Here is a 16456-nt window from a genome sequence, read left to right as displayed (position 1 = left end):
GTAGGGGTCCACCCTCGAGAGGGTGAGGGCTCTTAAAAAGCTTGGCGAGAGAGAATTAGCAAGGGTGGAGATGGCAGAAATGGTTTCCCAGAGTGAAGTGAGAGCTAAGGGGTCGGGGAGTGGTAACCTCTCCTTTGCTTATCTCCTTGTTTCCTCTCCCAGACTTTTGGAGAGAAGCTCCTAGGAGTCATGGCCTGGATCATGCCCATTTCTGTTGCCCTGTCCACGTTTGGAGGAGTTAATGGGTCTCTCTTCACCTCCTCTCGGTGAGTGCTGCCTGGGCCCTTCCCCGGCCAGGGGCCACTCTGCTGTGCACTTTGCTGTTTGTATATGGTGGGCTTGTCTCTGTCAGCAGGGGTCTGTGTGGGCATCTGGATGTTGGGCTTGCAGAGGGGTGATTGCTCACATGAGGGCGTGTGTGTCAGTGTGGATGCTGAGGAGTGTGTGCTGCTCACGTGGTCACCTGCGATGTGTGTGGCATATGGGTCCTAGGTGCTTCACATGTAGTGGCCTGTCTCATTTCAAAAGGAGCAGAAGACAGAGGAGGCCGCCAGCCTGCCTGATGCAGCCCCCAGTCACGGGCTATGGTTGGCAGCAAGACAGTATCTTGGCTGTAGTCCTAGACCCCCCATTTCCACTTACCTGGAAACAGGCTGCTGCTGGCTGGAAAAGAACCCCATTTGGAAAGGGACCAAGAGGGAGACTTGTGCCTGGGGCCTCTGGGTCTGGCCTCCTATGAATGTTCTGGAACTAGCCTGCAGGTGGGATGGCTTCACCCTGATTGCCCCAAGAATGCAGAGCTCCTCCCTGCTCAATAGAGAGGCGGCTGTAGAGGCCTTTTCGAGGCCACCCATGAGACTCAGGTGGAGAACGTGAAGTGAGAGGGTGGGGAAAAGTGGAAAGCAAACATTTGTCCAAAGAAAGAGGCTTTTATCCACGACCCCCACCCCAGAGCTCTCTCAGAAGCCAGAAGTGCAAGCAGGTCCGTGAGTCCCAGGTCCTGCCTCCACACATCCAGGGACCCGGCCCTTTCTTTTGCTGTCTTCAGAAGGGGCTGTTGAGGCTAGCAGATGTTAAATGACTTCCATTTGTGTGGTTCAAGGGATCCTCCCAGGTTCTTAGAAAGCACCCCCTGCCCTCAGGGTACAGTCCTGCTCCAAAGATGAGTCCCTGAGTTCAGCTGCTTCCAAAGCCGTCACATCAGGAAGAGTTCCTGTGAAATAACAAGGTAGTGCAATGTTTTTAGGACTCAGGGCTGGAAAGAGGTGGTGTAGGTGTCCCCTGTACCCCGGGACCCTATGACGCTCACCCACAGCAACCTCGTGTGTGCATGTTACACAGGAGCAGTGGCCACACAGAGGCCCCCGCCGAGACCAAGCGGTGGAAGAACAGTGACCCATGAGGCTCCCTGAGATCTATTGGAGGAGAGTGACTGGCTACAGTCACTTTAGAGTGGGGTTCGTCCCTCAGGCAGGCCTAGCAGCGGTCTGCGTGCATGTGGTCTAGTTGTGTGTGATGCAGGAAACAGTGGCGCATGGTGTGCTCCACCTCCGATTCATTGGCGAGACCTCACCCACCCAGGCCTCCCCTGCTCATCTTTCCAGTTCCTTCTTCCTTCCTTCTCCTTCCCTCCTTCTTTATCTCTCTGTCACTCCTTTGTGTTCTTGGGTAGGGAGAGGATGATCCTTCCTGAAGAGTCAGAGTGTGTGGATGTGTGTTACGCTTAATGTCATCGTCTCCTCCATTGTTGGCTAGCTAGGCAAGGGCTGTCTCTTGTGAACTTGACACTTGCAAGTGCTGTTGGATCTGGACAATTACACTTGGTCCTCTCTGCATGTGGAGGGGGGCGTGAATGCAGGACCCTGGCTATGTGCACGATGAGCCCCGCAGAGCACCTGGTGCATGAGACTGCCCTGTAGAGGGGCAGTAGCATGGGAGAGGGGACGGGGATGCGTATAGCTGCATGAAACTAGTGACACTGGCTTAGGGAGTTCATGATGGTTACTGCTTATGGGTACCTGGGGATACAGTCAACTCCCACACTTGTGATCAGTTGCTGCTGTTAGCTTCAGTCTACTCCATACACAAATTACAAAGTAAATGACAATTCTCCTCTGAACTCCCAGTGTGCTGAATATGTGCCTTTTTGTTCCTATCAAGCTGTACCCTGCCTGTCATCCCTTAGGTGAGCCTTTCCCCAGAAAAAAGAAAAAAGTGGTCCAATTTGCACTGACATGTAAATTACTGTTGACAGCTTCTAATATTCCCTTTTCTTTTAGGAGAGTAAAAGGGAAGGAGGGCTGATTTTCATGTTCAAGTTTCATATTCATATGTATATAATAGATGTACATATTTTCAAGCTACAGATGATGTTTCAATACATTGATATAATGTGTAAAAATCAAATCAGAGTAATTGAGATATCCCATTTCCTTCAATATTGTCTTTTCTTTATGCTAGGAACATTCAAATTATTCTCTTAAAATTTTTCTTTTTTTTTTTTTTAAGGCAGAGTCTCTGTGTTGCCCGGGCTGGAGTGCAGTGGCTCAATCTTGGCTCACTGCACACTCTGCCTCCCAGGTTCATGCCATCCTCCTGCCTCAGCCTCCCGAGTAGCTGGGACTACAGGCGCCTGCCACAACGCCTGGCTAATTTTTTGTGTTTTTAGTAGAGACGGGGTTTCACCATGTTAGCCAGGATGGTATCGATCTCCTGACCTCGTGATCCGCGTGCCTCAGCCTCCCAAAGTGCTAGGATTACAGGCGTGAGCCACCGCGCCTGGCCCAAAACTTCTTTTTAAAAATAACTTTTGTGTCCAGGTGCGGTGGCTCACACCTATAATCCCAGCACTTTGGGAGGCTGACGTGGGCGGATCACAAGGTCAGGAGTTTGAGACCAGCCTAGCCAATATAATGAAACCCCACCTCTACTAAAAAAAATACAAAAATTAGCCGAGCATAGTGGCAGGTGCCTGTACTTCCAGCTACCCGGGAGGCTGAGGCAGAAGAATCACTTGAACCCAGGAGGCGGAGGTTGTAGTGAGCCAAGATCGTGCCACTGCACTCCAGCCTGGGCAACAGAGCAAGACTCTGTCTCAAAAAAAATAAATAAAATTAAAAAAATAATAACTTTTGGGGCTGGGTATGGTGGCTCATGCCTGTAATCCCAGTACTTTGGGAGGGCAAGATGGAAGGATTGCTTGAGCCCAGTAGTTCAAGACCAGCCTGGGCAACAAGGCAAGACCTTGTCACTACAAAAAATTAGCAAAGAAAAATAAGTAAAAAATAAAATTGATTTAAACATCAATATCCTAGTTGTGATATTATAATATAATTGTGTAGCATGTTACCAATGGAGGAAACTGGGCAAAAGATACATAGGATCTCTCTTTATTATTTCTTACAACTATACTTGGTTGTAAGATTCACTGAATGCGAATCTACAATTATCTCAAAATAAAAAGTTTCATTTTTTAAGTTAACTGAGCATGGTGGTATGTACATGTAGTCCCAGCTACTCAGGAGGCTGAGACTAGAGGATCACTGGAGCCCAGGAATTGGAGGCTGCAGTGAGCTATAATCATGCCACTCTACTCCAGCCTGGGTGACAGAGCAAGAACCCATCTCTAAAAATTGGAAAAATAAAAAGTTTAATTTTTTAAGTTAAAAAATCTTTATTCTGATTATAAATATTCCATCTATTTTAGAATTTTATTCATTTTTTCCTTTTCCTTTTCTTTTCTTTTCTTTGTTTTGTTTTTTTTTTTTTTTTTTGGAGACAGGGTCTCACTTTGTCACCCAGGCTGGAGTGCAGTGGTGCAAATACAGCTCACTGCAGCCTCAACCTCCCAGGCTCTACCACGCCTGGCTAATTTTTGTATTTTTTGTAGAGACAGGGTTTCACTATGTTGCCCAGGCTGCATTTTACAATTTTTAAAATTTTTTCTGTAATGTATAAGGAAGAAATTAAAATTAACCATAATTTCACCACCCAGAGATAATCAGTTAGCATTTTAATAAATAGGCCCATAAATAATCTTAAAATTAATTGGCATTTGGATGTGGTGGTGCACACCTGTAGTCCCAGCTACTTGGAAGACTGAGACAGGAGGATCATTTGAGTTTGGGAGGTCAAGGCTACACTGAGCTGTCATCATGCTACTGCACTCCAGCCTGGGCAACAGAGCAAGACCGTGTCTCAAAAAAAAAAAAATTATTTGCATTATAGTTTTCAGTCCTGTTTTTTCATTTGATGTTATATTTTGAGCATATTCTCATGTAATCAAATTTTTTCAAAACATTATGACTACATAATGCTCCTTTTTTTTTTTCTTTGAGACAGAGTTTCACTCTGTCATCCAGGTTGGAGTGCAACGGCGTGATCTATGCTCACTGCAACCTCCACCTCCAGGGTTCAGGCAATTCTGCCTCAACCTTCCAAGTAGCTGGGATTACAGGCACGTGCCACCACATCTGGCTAATTTTTGTATTTTTAGTAGAGACGAGGTTTCGCCATGTTGGCCAGGCTGGTCTCAAACTCCTGACCTCAGGTGATTCACCCACCTCGGCTTCCCAAAGAGCTGGGATTATAGGCATGAGCCACCGTGCGTATCCCATAACATTTCATCTTGTGCCAGATTTATTTTATCGACCTCCTACTTTTAGGCACTTACGATATTTCCAATTTTTTCTTTCTTTTTTTTTTTTTTTTTGAGACAGGTTCTTACTCTGTTGCCTAGGGTGGAGTGCAATGAATGGCACAGTCACAGCTCACTGCAGCCTCAGCCTCCCAGGCTCATGTGATCCTGTCATCTCAGCCTCCCGAGTAACTAGAACAACAGGCACATGCCACCATGCCTGGCTAATTTTATTTTTATTTTTATTTTTTGTAGAGACAAGGGTCCACTATTTTGCCCAGACTGGCCTCAAAGTTCCGGGCTGAAATGATTCTCCTGCCTAAGCCTGCCAAAGTGCTGGGATTGCAGGTGTTAGCCACCGTGCCCAGACAGGATATAGTTTTTTTTAAATAAATCCCACAAGACAGGATATAAATTTTTAAGTACAATTTACATACAATAAAATATGCAGGCTGGGCATGGTGGCTCATGCTTGTCATCCCAACGCTTTGGGAGCCCGAGGCGGGAGGATCATTAGAGCCCAGAAGTTCGAGACCAGCCTGGGCAACATGGCAAGACCCTGCCTCAATTTTTTTTAAAAAAAGCAGATCATAGGCTGGGCATGGTGGCTCACGCCTGTAATCCCAGCACTTTGGGAGGCCGAAGTGGGCGGATCACCTGAGGTCAGGAGTTCAAGACCAGCCTGACCAACATGGAGAAACCCCGTCTCTACCAAAAATACAAAAATTAGCTGGGTATGGTGGCGTATGCCTGTAATCCCAGCTACTCGGGAGGCTGAGGCAGAAGAATCGCTTGAACCTGGGAGGCGGAGATTTCGGTGAGCCAAGATCGTGCTATTGCACTCCAGCCTGGGCAACAAGAGTGAAACTCCATCTCAAAAAAAAAAAAAAAAAAGGCAGATCATAGATGTTCATTTTGATGAGTTTTGTGGGGGTATTTTTGTTTGTGTTTATTCGTTTTTGTTTTTTATTGTTGTTTTTTAGAGGCAGAGTCTCACTATGTTGCCCAGGCTGCCTTTGAACTTTTGGGCTCAAGCAGTCTTCCTGCTTCAGCCTCCCAAGTAGCTAGAAATATAGGTGTGTGCCACTGTGCCTGGCTTCCATTTGATGAATTTTGACAGTTTTCAAAATTCAACCACTACCCAAAACAAGATAGAGAACATTTCCACCACCAATTCCCCACTCCCACAAAGACAACTAACTACTCTCTGACTAGGACAAGAGTGTTTTTAGGCCAGGCACAGTGGCTCACGCCTGTAGTCCCAGCACTTTGGGAAGCCGAGGCAAGTGGATCACGAGGTCAGCAGTTCAAGACCAGCCTGGCCAAGATGGTGAAACCCCGTCTCTACTAAAAATACAAAAATTAGCCGGGCGTGGTGGCACACACCTGTAATCCCAGGTTCTCGGGAGGCTGAGGCAGAGAATTGCTTAAACCTGGGAGGCGGAGGTTGCAGTGAGCCGAGATTGCAGCACTGCCCTCCAGCCTGGGCGACAGAGTGAGACTCCATCTCAAAAAAAAAGAAAAGAGTGTTTTTAAAGCTTTCCATATGCAGTTCAGTCCCAGTGTATCAGGGAATCTGCATCCTTTGAGGATGTGAGGAATGCTTTTAAAGAGATGAAGATTTTAGGCAACAGACAGAGGCTGCTCCTGCAGCCTTCCAAGCATTGGGAGCACCCCACCGAGTGACAGTACAATTATCAGTAACCCTGAGCCACCCATACCACATTCAGGGTCTAACATACCCAGGGTTCATCCACTTTTCCACTGGCTGCCTCTGGTTTGCTTCCACCTGCATTTGTGAACACAGGTTCTGTGACTGGTGGGGTGGAAAGTATGCATGTGAAGGCGGGTGCCTGGTCAGAGGGGGGATGCCCCTGTGTGGGCAGAAGGTAGGCATGGATGAAGGAGCTGGGGCTTGGTGGTCCCTGGGTTATCCCAGGCTGACCTGCTTTTCTCCCTGACAGGCTGTTCTTCGCTGGAGCCCGAGAGGGCCACCTTCCCAGTGTGTTGGCCATGATCCACGTGAAGCGCTGCACCCCAATCCCAGCCCTGCTCTTCACAGTAAGGGCCCTTCCTGCTGTAACTCTCCACACACCTCCCTCTCTTTGTGCCTAGTCTAAGCTGGGAGTTCATGCTTTTCACACACACCCCCTGTTACCCTTGCAGTCTGCTGCTAGGTCTCACTGGATCTTAGGTGATCTGGCAAATGATCCTCATCAGCTTTGTTAATATCAAGAGATATAGCAAGGAAAGATCCTGAGTCTTGAAATACCTAAGGCTCTCAGGCTGACTTATTTCCATTCTCCCATCCTTTTGGGTCAGACTGAACTGACTGCCTCAGGATTCTACACCGTCAAGAAAATATGTCTCCCTTGGCTGTCCTCGCACCTGTTACCACAGGGTTGCAGCACTGGCCTCTGCTCCTGGCTGGTTGGTCCCTGCACACACCCACTCCCCCCATCAAGCTTCAGGGCAGCCTGCCAGTCTCTTGGCAAACATCATTGAAATGAAGTTAGTGTTAACAGTACACCAAATAAGAAAAATAATAGAGGAAGACTGATAAACTGGAAACTGCGAAAAGGAAACTGGGGACAGGAAAGAGATGGGAGTAAAATATCCCCAGAGTAGAATCATTTAGAGAGAGCTATAGGAAGGAACAAAGACTTGTCCCCATTGAGTCTTTTGAGTTATTTTTATTTTCCTTCTGGATCCTGAATAAAACACTAAAAATGACTTTGGTCCACTGGCGAAGCAGTTAGAAATCAGAATAACAGAGCTCTTGGGAGCCAAGAGCATTTTACAGCATTGCTGTATAATTTCAGAATGTTCAGATGCAGGATGAAGGTCACCTTGACTGGTTGGTTGTCGAAGGTGGCTGGAGAAGACAGTACTCCCAGTGGGCCACACACATTTTTTTGTTTTGCTTTGTTTTTTTCCAGTTAGAGCTATTGGTGCAGTAGTGTGACTAAAAGGCAGATGCAGCAAGAACCATTAAAATCGTCTCGATTATTTTAACTATCGGTTCTCACAAGAGAACAGAACCTTCTATTGACCTTCACAAGTTATCAGAGGGGAGGAGCATGGTTCCAAGAGAGCCACAGAGATGATTTTGAAGTTGGAAAGTAGACTCTGTCAAGAAAACCTCATAGGGATGTTATGAGGGTTAAGCGAGTTAATCTTTGTCAAATGCTAAAAATAGAGACCTGGAACACAGTAAGTGCTATGTAACCAGTTTTGAAATTAATAAAGAAAAGGAAGGAAGAAAAATAGATGACTCAGCCAGGAGAAAAGGATGAGGGCAGGAATAAAGCCTTAATCTGTTGTTAACAATCTTCCCTAAGGGATTTTAAAAAAATGAAGTTAGCTTCAGCTATAACCAACAGAGGCATACAAATGAGACCGGGGCTGACACAGAGCCAGGTAATACCAGTGTGGCCAGTCTAGCTGCTTATGTCCACTATCCATTCTAATTGGTTAGTGCCCATGCCATACCGGTGGTTAAATATCTTGATCATCACCCCTGTAATAAGAAAGGACTTCCTAGCAATAAAAATGTTGTAACATCCTGGGTTACTAGGGGAGGTTCTAAAGTCTCCATTTCGAGACATCCATTATACAATGGCATCATCTGCCTGGAGGCTGGGGGACAGCCCCTAATCTATAATACCAGTCTTTGAATATCTTTCGGATCACTGATGAGCTCCTCCCACTTTCTCAGTGCATCTCCACCCTGCTGATGCTGGTCACCAGCGACATGTACACACTCATCAACTATGTGGGCTTCATCAACTACCTCTTCTATGGGGTCACGGTTGCTGGACAGATAGTCCTTCGCTGGAAGAAGCCTGATATCCCCCGCCCCATCAAGGTGAGAGAACCTCCCTTTGGGGTCCCCTCCTCTTCCTCTGTGGTTCTAGCTGCAGTTCAGATTTTTAAATCACCTCTGTTCCTAGCTGCTGACCACACATCATCATCTCTGATGGTAGCAGACCCTTTGGAAAGCAAGGGCCATTTGTGAATGGGACCACTATTTCCATTCTCCACTGGGGATGAGATCGGAGAAGACTGCAGCTGGGGAATAAGTCAGATCAAATGTGACTTTCTTCATGACATTCCTTTGTTTCCTACCAGTCTAAGCCCTAAACTCCAGCTGACTTTTCAAGGTTCTCTTATCTCCCCAACACTTCCTCCTTGTCCCTCCAGATAGCTGGGTTCACTATGTGCTATGTCTCCATCCCAGAATGACTTTCCTCCTCCCGTCTGCCCATCTACATTTTAACCATTTGCCAAATGCGCCACAAGTACCTCCTCTTTATTGAAGTTTTCCAGTCTACTGCAACCTTCCATGATCCTCCCTTTTTAAACTCCCACAGCCCTACACATATAGGGTGCTCAGTGAACCTAATATTGCCACAAGATATAACTCTGTGATAGGAATTAAAGGGATTGCTCAGAACAGGACATGCTAGAGCATTATGAGTTCTCCGACAAATTAGAAGAATAGAGTGTACTCCAGAGCTATCTGAACAATCCTATTCTAGAAACAGTGACTAGATGCTTCTAGAAGATCCTTCCAGCTGAAAAATCAAAGGCTCTCCAAATCTCTCAGTTCCTCACTGGCATTTCCACCGCCATTTTCTACTCTTACACTTAGAAAATCTGCTAGAGGGAAGAGGAGGTAGAATAACCCCATGTCCCCACCACACACATCCCTTCTGAGCGAGGAAGACAAGGAAGAGAAAGGCAGCCGAATCAGGACTGCCCCTGGAGCCCTGAAGAGGATACTCTCAGGAACTCCCCACATGTGGCCCATAAGGAGCTGACATTTGCCATATTGTGCCCACATAAGGGCCCTGCATAGAAGTGGGCGAGGACCAGGGAGCCCGAGTGACTCGAATCATTTCCTGCCTGCACCTTGTGCATTGCCACACCTCCCCTCCACCCTAGGACCTCAGCAGACACACCCGTGTGCCAGCAAGCTTCTCCATCCCTATGGGCTTCTCTTGCTGCCACGGGCACATGGCATGCATGATGAGGCATTGTCTAATCACACCCAAGAGCGAGGACATGGGCAAGGAGGATCGTTTCCTCCCTAGCTCCTCCCCATCCTCTTCCTGTCTGACCGACCATGTTCATCAACATTTGTTTATATAGCCCCTGCCCTACCAGGAGTGAGTGTGGGACCACAGAACTGAGGGAAGCCCAGCCTTTGCCCTTGAGGATGTGTCTCTGCGGGTGAAGGAGAGAGAGAATGCCCCAGTCCCTAGTCCTGGGGGCCACGGGGCCTACACAATTCACATGCTTCATGCCTCTGCTCCACAGATCAACCTGCTGTTCCCCATCATCTACTTGCTGTTCTGGGCCTTCCTGCTGGTCTTCAGCCTGTGGTCAGAGCCGGTGGTATGTGGCATTGGCCTGGCCATCATGCTGACAGGAGTGCCCGTCTATTTCCTGGGTGTTTACTGGCAACACAAGCCCAAGTGTTTCAGTGACTTCATTGGTGAGTTGTTGGAGGCTCTGGCTGGCTTCAGGGCCTCCTGGGCTGGAATGCAGTGGTCAGTGATGGGGTGGGGGAGCCACCAGGGCCAGGAGACCTAGGCTCGCCTTCTCCTCAGTCCACAGAGCCCTGGAAGAGTCCAGAGCAGGGGAAGCAGATGCCTTTTCCCAGAGACCTCTGAGGGAGGAGAACAGCTGGCATTTCCACACAGACCTTAGACCCGCAAGAATAGGCAACCTGGGCTGGGCACAGTGGCTCACGCCTGTAATCCCAGCACTTTGCGAGGCTGAGACAGGATCACTTGAGCCCAGGAGTTTGAGACCAGCCTGGTCGACATAGCAAGACCCCATCTCTATTATTAAAAATTTAAAAATAAAATAGGCAACCTGTCAGCCATCCTGTGAGAGCTGCCCCAGGCTGGGTGGAGACCAGCGGAGACCCTGGACTTAGGGGTCAGTGGGCACAGCGAAGGTGGAAGCCTGGGGCCTTCATAAGCAAAGAGTAGCCGGCGGGAGATGCAGGAGGCAGACCAGGTGGCGAGGATTCTCTTCAAGGCACTGACTGCTCTGAAGAGGCAGAACCTGGAGCAGGAGAGCCGGGAAGGGCCGGGGCCACTTGGCCAGGTTGGTGGGATACTCAGCATTGGCCTGGTTTCCGTGTGATTTCTTCCCTACAGAGCTGCTAACCCTGGTGAGCCAGAAGATGTGTGTGGTCGTGTACCCCGAGGTGGAGCGGGGCTCAGGGACAGAGGAGGCTAATGAGGACATGGAGGAGCAGCAGCAGCCCATGTACCAACCCACTCCCACCAAGGACAAGGACGTGGCGGGGCAGCCCCAGCCCTGAGGACCACCATTCCCTGGCTACTCCCTCCTTCCTCCCCCTTTTATCCTACCTCCCTGCCTTGGTCCCCCCAACATGTGCGAGTTCCCGCACACCCCTTTCTCTGCTTTTGTCAGGCAGTGGTAGGACTTTGGTGTGGGTGGTGAGAAATTGCAAACAAAAACTGACATTCATACCCAAAGAACCAGCCTCTCACCCCAGGGTCCATGTCCCAGGCCCCACTCCAGTGCTGCCCACACTCCCAGCTGCTGGAGGAGAGGGGAGATGCCAAGGTGCCCTGCAGGACCTCCCTCCGGGCCACACCCTCAGCTGCCTCTTCAGGAACCGGAGCTCATTACCGCCTTTCCTCCCAGGGAGGCCCCTTCAGAGAGGAGAGGCCACAGGGGCTGTGTTGTCGGGGGACAGGCTCAAGCAATTCTGTCCCCATCAAGGGGTCAGCTGGAGAGACCCAAGACCCTGTCTGTTCACCAGGGACCCAAAATCCAAGGGGATGCTTCCCTCTGCCCTCTTTCCTGCCCCTCCCCGTCATACCTGCACCCACCCCAGCCAGGGCTCCCTGTCCAGAATTCGGTTCTCCTCAGGACGCCAACTCCCAGAGCTAAGGACCAAGGAGAAGAACAGCTTCTCCACCCCCAAGCCAGGCGGTTGAGGAACATATTGAGAAAGGCTCAGATTGCAGAAACCCAGCCCTGCCCCTACCTCCTGCCTCCAACATGTGCCAAAGCTTCCAGAAGCCAAAAAGCTTCTGATTTTTAAGGTAGTGGCATCTCTCTCCTAACGATGAAGTCGCTCAGCAACTCCACCTCCCCGCCACAGGAAGGAGCAGTCCCCTGCTATCCCTGCAGCCACTCCCAGCACACCCGCACACAGCCAGCACCACCACCCCACCATGCACTTCTCTCTGGGCCTTGGCTTGGGACCAGGTATGAAGGATCCCCAAGCCCTTCAGGCCTGAGATCAGAGCCAGATTAGCCTTAAGTCACCTCCCATCCAAGAACTTGGCCTAAAAATACTCCCCTATTTCTAACCCTCAGGACGGATCTGATATTAAATGCCTTCCCTGGGAGGAAGGGCGCTTTCCCCCTCCCTAGAGGTGCCCATTCCATACCCTGGGAGACTGAGGAGAGCACTGGCTGAAGCCCAGTTCCTTTCCCATCCATCCCCAACTCCAATAGCCCCCCACTCCTCGCAGGTCTCAGTGTCATGCTGTCTTGGGGTAGGTAGGGTGAAAGGGCAGTGGCAGCAGGGCGCCCACTCTGGAGATCCTCAAAAAAGGCCCTCCTTTGTGGCTGGCGGCCTCTGACCTTTCCCTGGGCTTCAAAGGAAGGCCCTACAACCTTCCCAGCCACTCCTGCTGCACTAAGGACTTAGGATCCTTTTATCACAAATCGGGATTCTCTCCCCCACCCTGAATTCTGTCTGCTTAAACTGGAATACACAGGAGCCCTTCCTGGCCTGGATGGTGTCTCCCAGCTTCCCCGCCCAGCTTGCCCGCCCCATAGTTGGTGAGATGCCAAGTTTGGTCTGAGTTGTGACCCCTTCAGAGTAGATGCCCGGCAGGCTGGGGTTGGCCCCTGGAGGGTCAGGGGGCCATCTTCTTGTTCCCTTTTTTCTCATTCCTCCAACTTCCTCCCCTCCTTCAATTATTTTTTTGTAAAGTTGATGCCTTACTTTTTGGATAAATATTTTTGAAGCTGGTATTTCTATTTCTTTTGGATTTTTTTAATGTAAGGTTGTTTTGGGGGGTGGAGTTAGAACCTTGATGATAATTTCTTTCGTTTGGTGTAGGTTTTAGAGATTTGTTTTGTGGAGAGGTTTTTTTCTTTTGATGTAATAAAATTTAAAATGGAAATGAAGTTGGTAGTGTCGATAATTAAGTAACCTTTTGAGACAGAGTCACCAGGCATTTCCTCTTAGGAGATCTTGCCAGGTTCCTTCCAGAATGACATTCCTAAAAGCTCTCGCTCTCTATAACTTCTAGCTATCCTAGGGACTCAGTGCCAGTGCATTCAAACCACTGACTCTCATTCGGAACCAAAAACATCATCAAAAGACAAAAGTACAACGAATTTACAGATCTCAGTTGTTTACTGTAATTCTGGAATCAGGCAACACTTCATTCCATAAAATAGAATACATGTTCCAATGAGTTGAGCAGAAGAGGTTGGCTTTACAGACAGGGAAGGGCTGAAGAAAGCTGGTTAGTCACTTTTCAAAGTTGCTTTTCTTGGCTGGGCACAGTGGCTCACTCCTGTAATCCCAGCACTTTGAGAGGCCGAGGAGGGAGGATCTCTTGGGCCCAGGAGTTTGAGACCAGCCTGGGCAACATAGCAAGACCTTGTCTCTACAAAAGATAAAATTAGCTGGGCATGGTGGTATGTGCCTGTAGTCCCAGCTACTTGGGAGGCCAAGGCCGAAAGGAGGATGGGTTGAGCCTGGGAGGTCAAGGCTGCAGTGAGCTATGCTTGCACTACTGCCCTCCAGCCTGGGCGGAAGAGCAAGCCCCTGTCTCAAAAACAAAAACAAATTTACTTTTCTTGTAAGGTGGGGACATGGAGACAGAACAATAGAAAAATAACTGATTAGTTCATATCAGGATCCTTCAGGCTACCTTGTTTTGTGTAAAGATTAAAGCAGAGGGAACTTCATTATCATGTCCATTGAATATTGAAACTGGCCTGTTTTAATTGGCTGTTGTGTCTCTCTCCTGATTTCTAGGAAGGTCAGATAACAACTTAGTTTAGATTTGGTGATGTGGAATTTTAGCATGGGTGATTCTATTTTGATTTTTAGTCTGGTCTGTGGGGCCTAGGGCAGGAGCTTAGTCCAAAACCATGGCCTTCTGTAATTTTTTATTTAACAACACTCTCTCATTCCTTCTTGGAGTCATGAAGTGTTACTAAGTTCCTGCTCTGTGCACCGTACTGAAAGCCTGCAGACTAACTGGGAAGAACTCAACACTGCCCAGGGTGGGAACATGGACAAGGGAGAGATGGCACCCAGCCAAGCTGAGGGAGGCAAAGGAGGACGTCCTCCCAAAGCCTCATCAGCAAAGGCTTCTCTCATCAGCACAGCCTGAGCCGAGTCTGTGGAGAGAGTCAGGGTCTGAGGAGCTTGATGGGAGGGCCTGGGAGGTAAGGCTAGGTTCATTCAGCTGGACAGAGCCATCTGAGAAGAAGAGTTAGCTCTAGGAGGAAGAGTAGGAGGACCACTGGACTAGGACAGGGGAAAAAGGAAAAAGTCGTTAAGGTATGTGTAAGTACTTCCTGGCGTTTTGGGCTAACTGCTAGAGGAAGTTGATGGGATTAGCCCCAGTCCTTGCTTTGTGTCCCTGTCTTTATGGGCTGCCCTCCTGGCTGCGTGTCCTGGGACAGTACCATTCCAGAGCCAGCACTGCTGGCAGACATAGGGCAAGGGCGGGGGTAAGGGGATGGTGGAGGGGCAGTGGTGTTAAGACATCACCTTTCACCATCTGGAACACTGTGAGGACACAGGCAGGCAAGATGCCGCCACTCCCAGTCCTGGCCTGACGCCAACACTCCTGCTTTGTGGCTGTCATTCTTCCAGACAGGCTGGAAGCTCACCATTCAACAGGGACGCTGAGCTGGGAGGCTGGCCACTAAACAGCTGTGTGTCCTTGGGCAAGTCACCTCACCTGCTTAGCATTTTGAGAAAGAGAGAGAGTTGGACCTAATCTCAAACAGTTCCTCAATCTTCCAACTTTAGGTTGTTCCAAAAGGCAGAGGTGGCCAGTCTTGTCCAAGCCTCACATCTGCCCTTTGGGCCCTTCTTCCCCAGCACACACACCTTTCCTTTCCCTGGACTGCCCCAGGCTCCTCCCTATTGCCCCATTTGAGCATGTCCTGTCCCTCATCCCTTCTCACTCCATGGAGGCACTTGTCCTTCAGGAGCACCCTCTCTTTCTGTGAGACCTGCTGATCTTTTCAACCTGGTCAAATGGGCAAATGTGGGTCTCCTCCTGGGCAACAAACATTTAATTTTAACCTGGCCATTTCCCGTCTTAACCCTGCCAGTCACTTTAATGCTAGGAGTTTCGCATGCTCTGACTTCAGGGAATTTGGGAACATTTTGAAAGTCACTGAAATTGTAGCTGCTTACGCATTCATTTATTAATGTGGTCATACAACAAATCTTTTTGTGACCATTCTGTCAAAGACTTTGCTATATGCTGTGGAAATAGCAAATTTTTTCCTGATTTTTCTAAGTCAGCACAGACTTCAAGTATTTTCTTCCATTGTCTCCATAAGGATATTCACATGTGTCAACCTGCCTGTCTTTTTTTTTTTTTTTTTTTTTTTTTTTGAGACAGAGTCTAGCTTTGTTGCCAGGCTGGAATGCAGTGACGCGATCTTGGCTCACGGCAACCTCTGCCTCCCAGGTTCAAGAGATTCTCCTGCCTCAGCCTCCAGAGTAGCTGGGATTGCAGGCACGTGCCGCCACGCCCAGCTAATTTTTGTATTTTTTTTTTTTTTTTTTTTTAGTAGGACGGGGTTTCACCATGTTAGCCAGGATGGTCTCGATCTCCTGATCTCGTGATCTGCCCGCCTCAGCCTCCCAAAGTGCTGGGATTACAGGTGTGAGCCACTGCACCCGGCCCTGTCCTTCATTTTAATTCAGGAAATATGGTCACCATAGTTGAAGAGGTCCAAAAGATGTAACTGACCCTACCCTCAAAGAGCAAATAGTTTGCCAGGGGAACGAAGCCAAGGATACGCATGGCACACATATGTGTGCGCTTCCTGGCTCTACAGACCACCCATGCCTTGTTGGAAGCACTGCCTGTCGGCCTTCCTGCTGGGCAGTGAGCCCTACCGGCGAGGGCTAAACCCAGCACATCCCCAGACCCCATGCAGTGCCTGGTACCTATGCGCTCAAAAGTGTTCGTCAAACTGACGCACCACACCAGGCAGCAGGTAGTGTCTGTTTAGGAGACACAGATAAAACTGCAATGAGAGGTCAGAGGAAGAGAAGAAGGAGAGACTTCACATTTACTAAGACCAGTTGCGTGACATACATTATGTTATTCACAGTTTAAATTAAACAACCCTATGAAGGAGGTATTAGTACTGCCACCTTGCAAGGAAGATTAAGTAACTTGCCCAGAGTCATGGAGCTGGTCAGTGATGGAGGCCAGATTTGAGCCCAGTTCTCTCTTAACACTTCACAGCCATGCTCAGTTACCTTCCTACTGGGAAAGTCTTGATTCACCAAGGAGGTGGCACTGGAAGGAGGCCTGTTACAAAGTCACTAAGATAATAAACATGCATCGTTTCAGTTAATCCAAACAGGTAGTAACTGCAGTGGCCAAGGAAAAATGATCCTGCTGACCCGGGAGGGCTTCTTTCCTCTCCTGAGCAAGAATCCCCCAGCCGCTGACTGGCACTGCCCTCCCCACCTCCCCTTCCTGTCCAGAGCTCCTCTTCCTGTCCAGAGCTCCCCCTACCCTATCCTGACATCCAGAG

General features: G+C 48.9%; 2 protein-coding genes across 4 annotated transcripts in view; one reads left to right on the top strand and one right to left on the bottom strand.

Moving 5' to 3' along the window:
- The window catches only part of SLC7A8 (solute carrier family 7 member 8), a 58247-nt gene extending 45422 nt beyond the window's left edge, over window positions 1-12825 (top strand). For both annotated transcript variants that reach the window (NM_001132416.1, XM_024231207.3), the window contains 5 exon segments: window positions 163-266; window positions 6601-6697; window positions 8355-8504; window positions 9959-10136; window positions 10810-12825. In NM_001132416.1, the coding sequence (NP_001125888.1) occupies window positions 163-266; window positions 6601-6697; window positions 8355-8504; window positions 9959-10136; window positions 10810-10976 (696 nt within the window). In that variant the 3' untranslated portion in view covers window positions 10977-12825.
- Window positions 1-16456, bottom strand: part of C15H14orf119 (chromosome 15 C14orf119 homolog) — a 62188-nt gene that overhangs the window by 20108 nt on the left and 25624 nt on the right. For both annotated transcript variants that reach the window (XM_063715522.1, XM_063715523.1), the window contains exon 2: window positions 643-1213. In XM_063715522.1, coding sequence (XP_063571592.1) covers window positions 643-854 — 212 coding nt within the window. In that variant the 5' untranslated portion in view covers window positions 855-1213. The remainder of the gene's footprint in view (window positions 1-642; window positions 1214-16456) is intronic.

This window comes from Pongo abelii, chromosome 15, assembly GCF_028885655.2.
Source record: "Pongo abelii isolate AG06213 chromosome 15, NHGRI_mPonAbe1-v2.0_pri, whole genome shotgun sequence".
NCBI classification, from domain to species: Eukaryota; Metazoa; Chordata; class Mammalia; order Primates; family Hominidae; genus Pongo; species Pongo abelii.
This window is presented reverse-complemented; position numbering and strand designations above follow the sequence as displayed.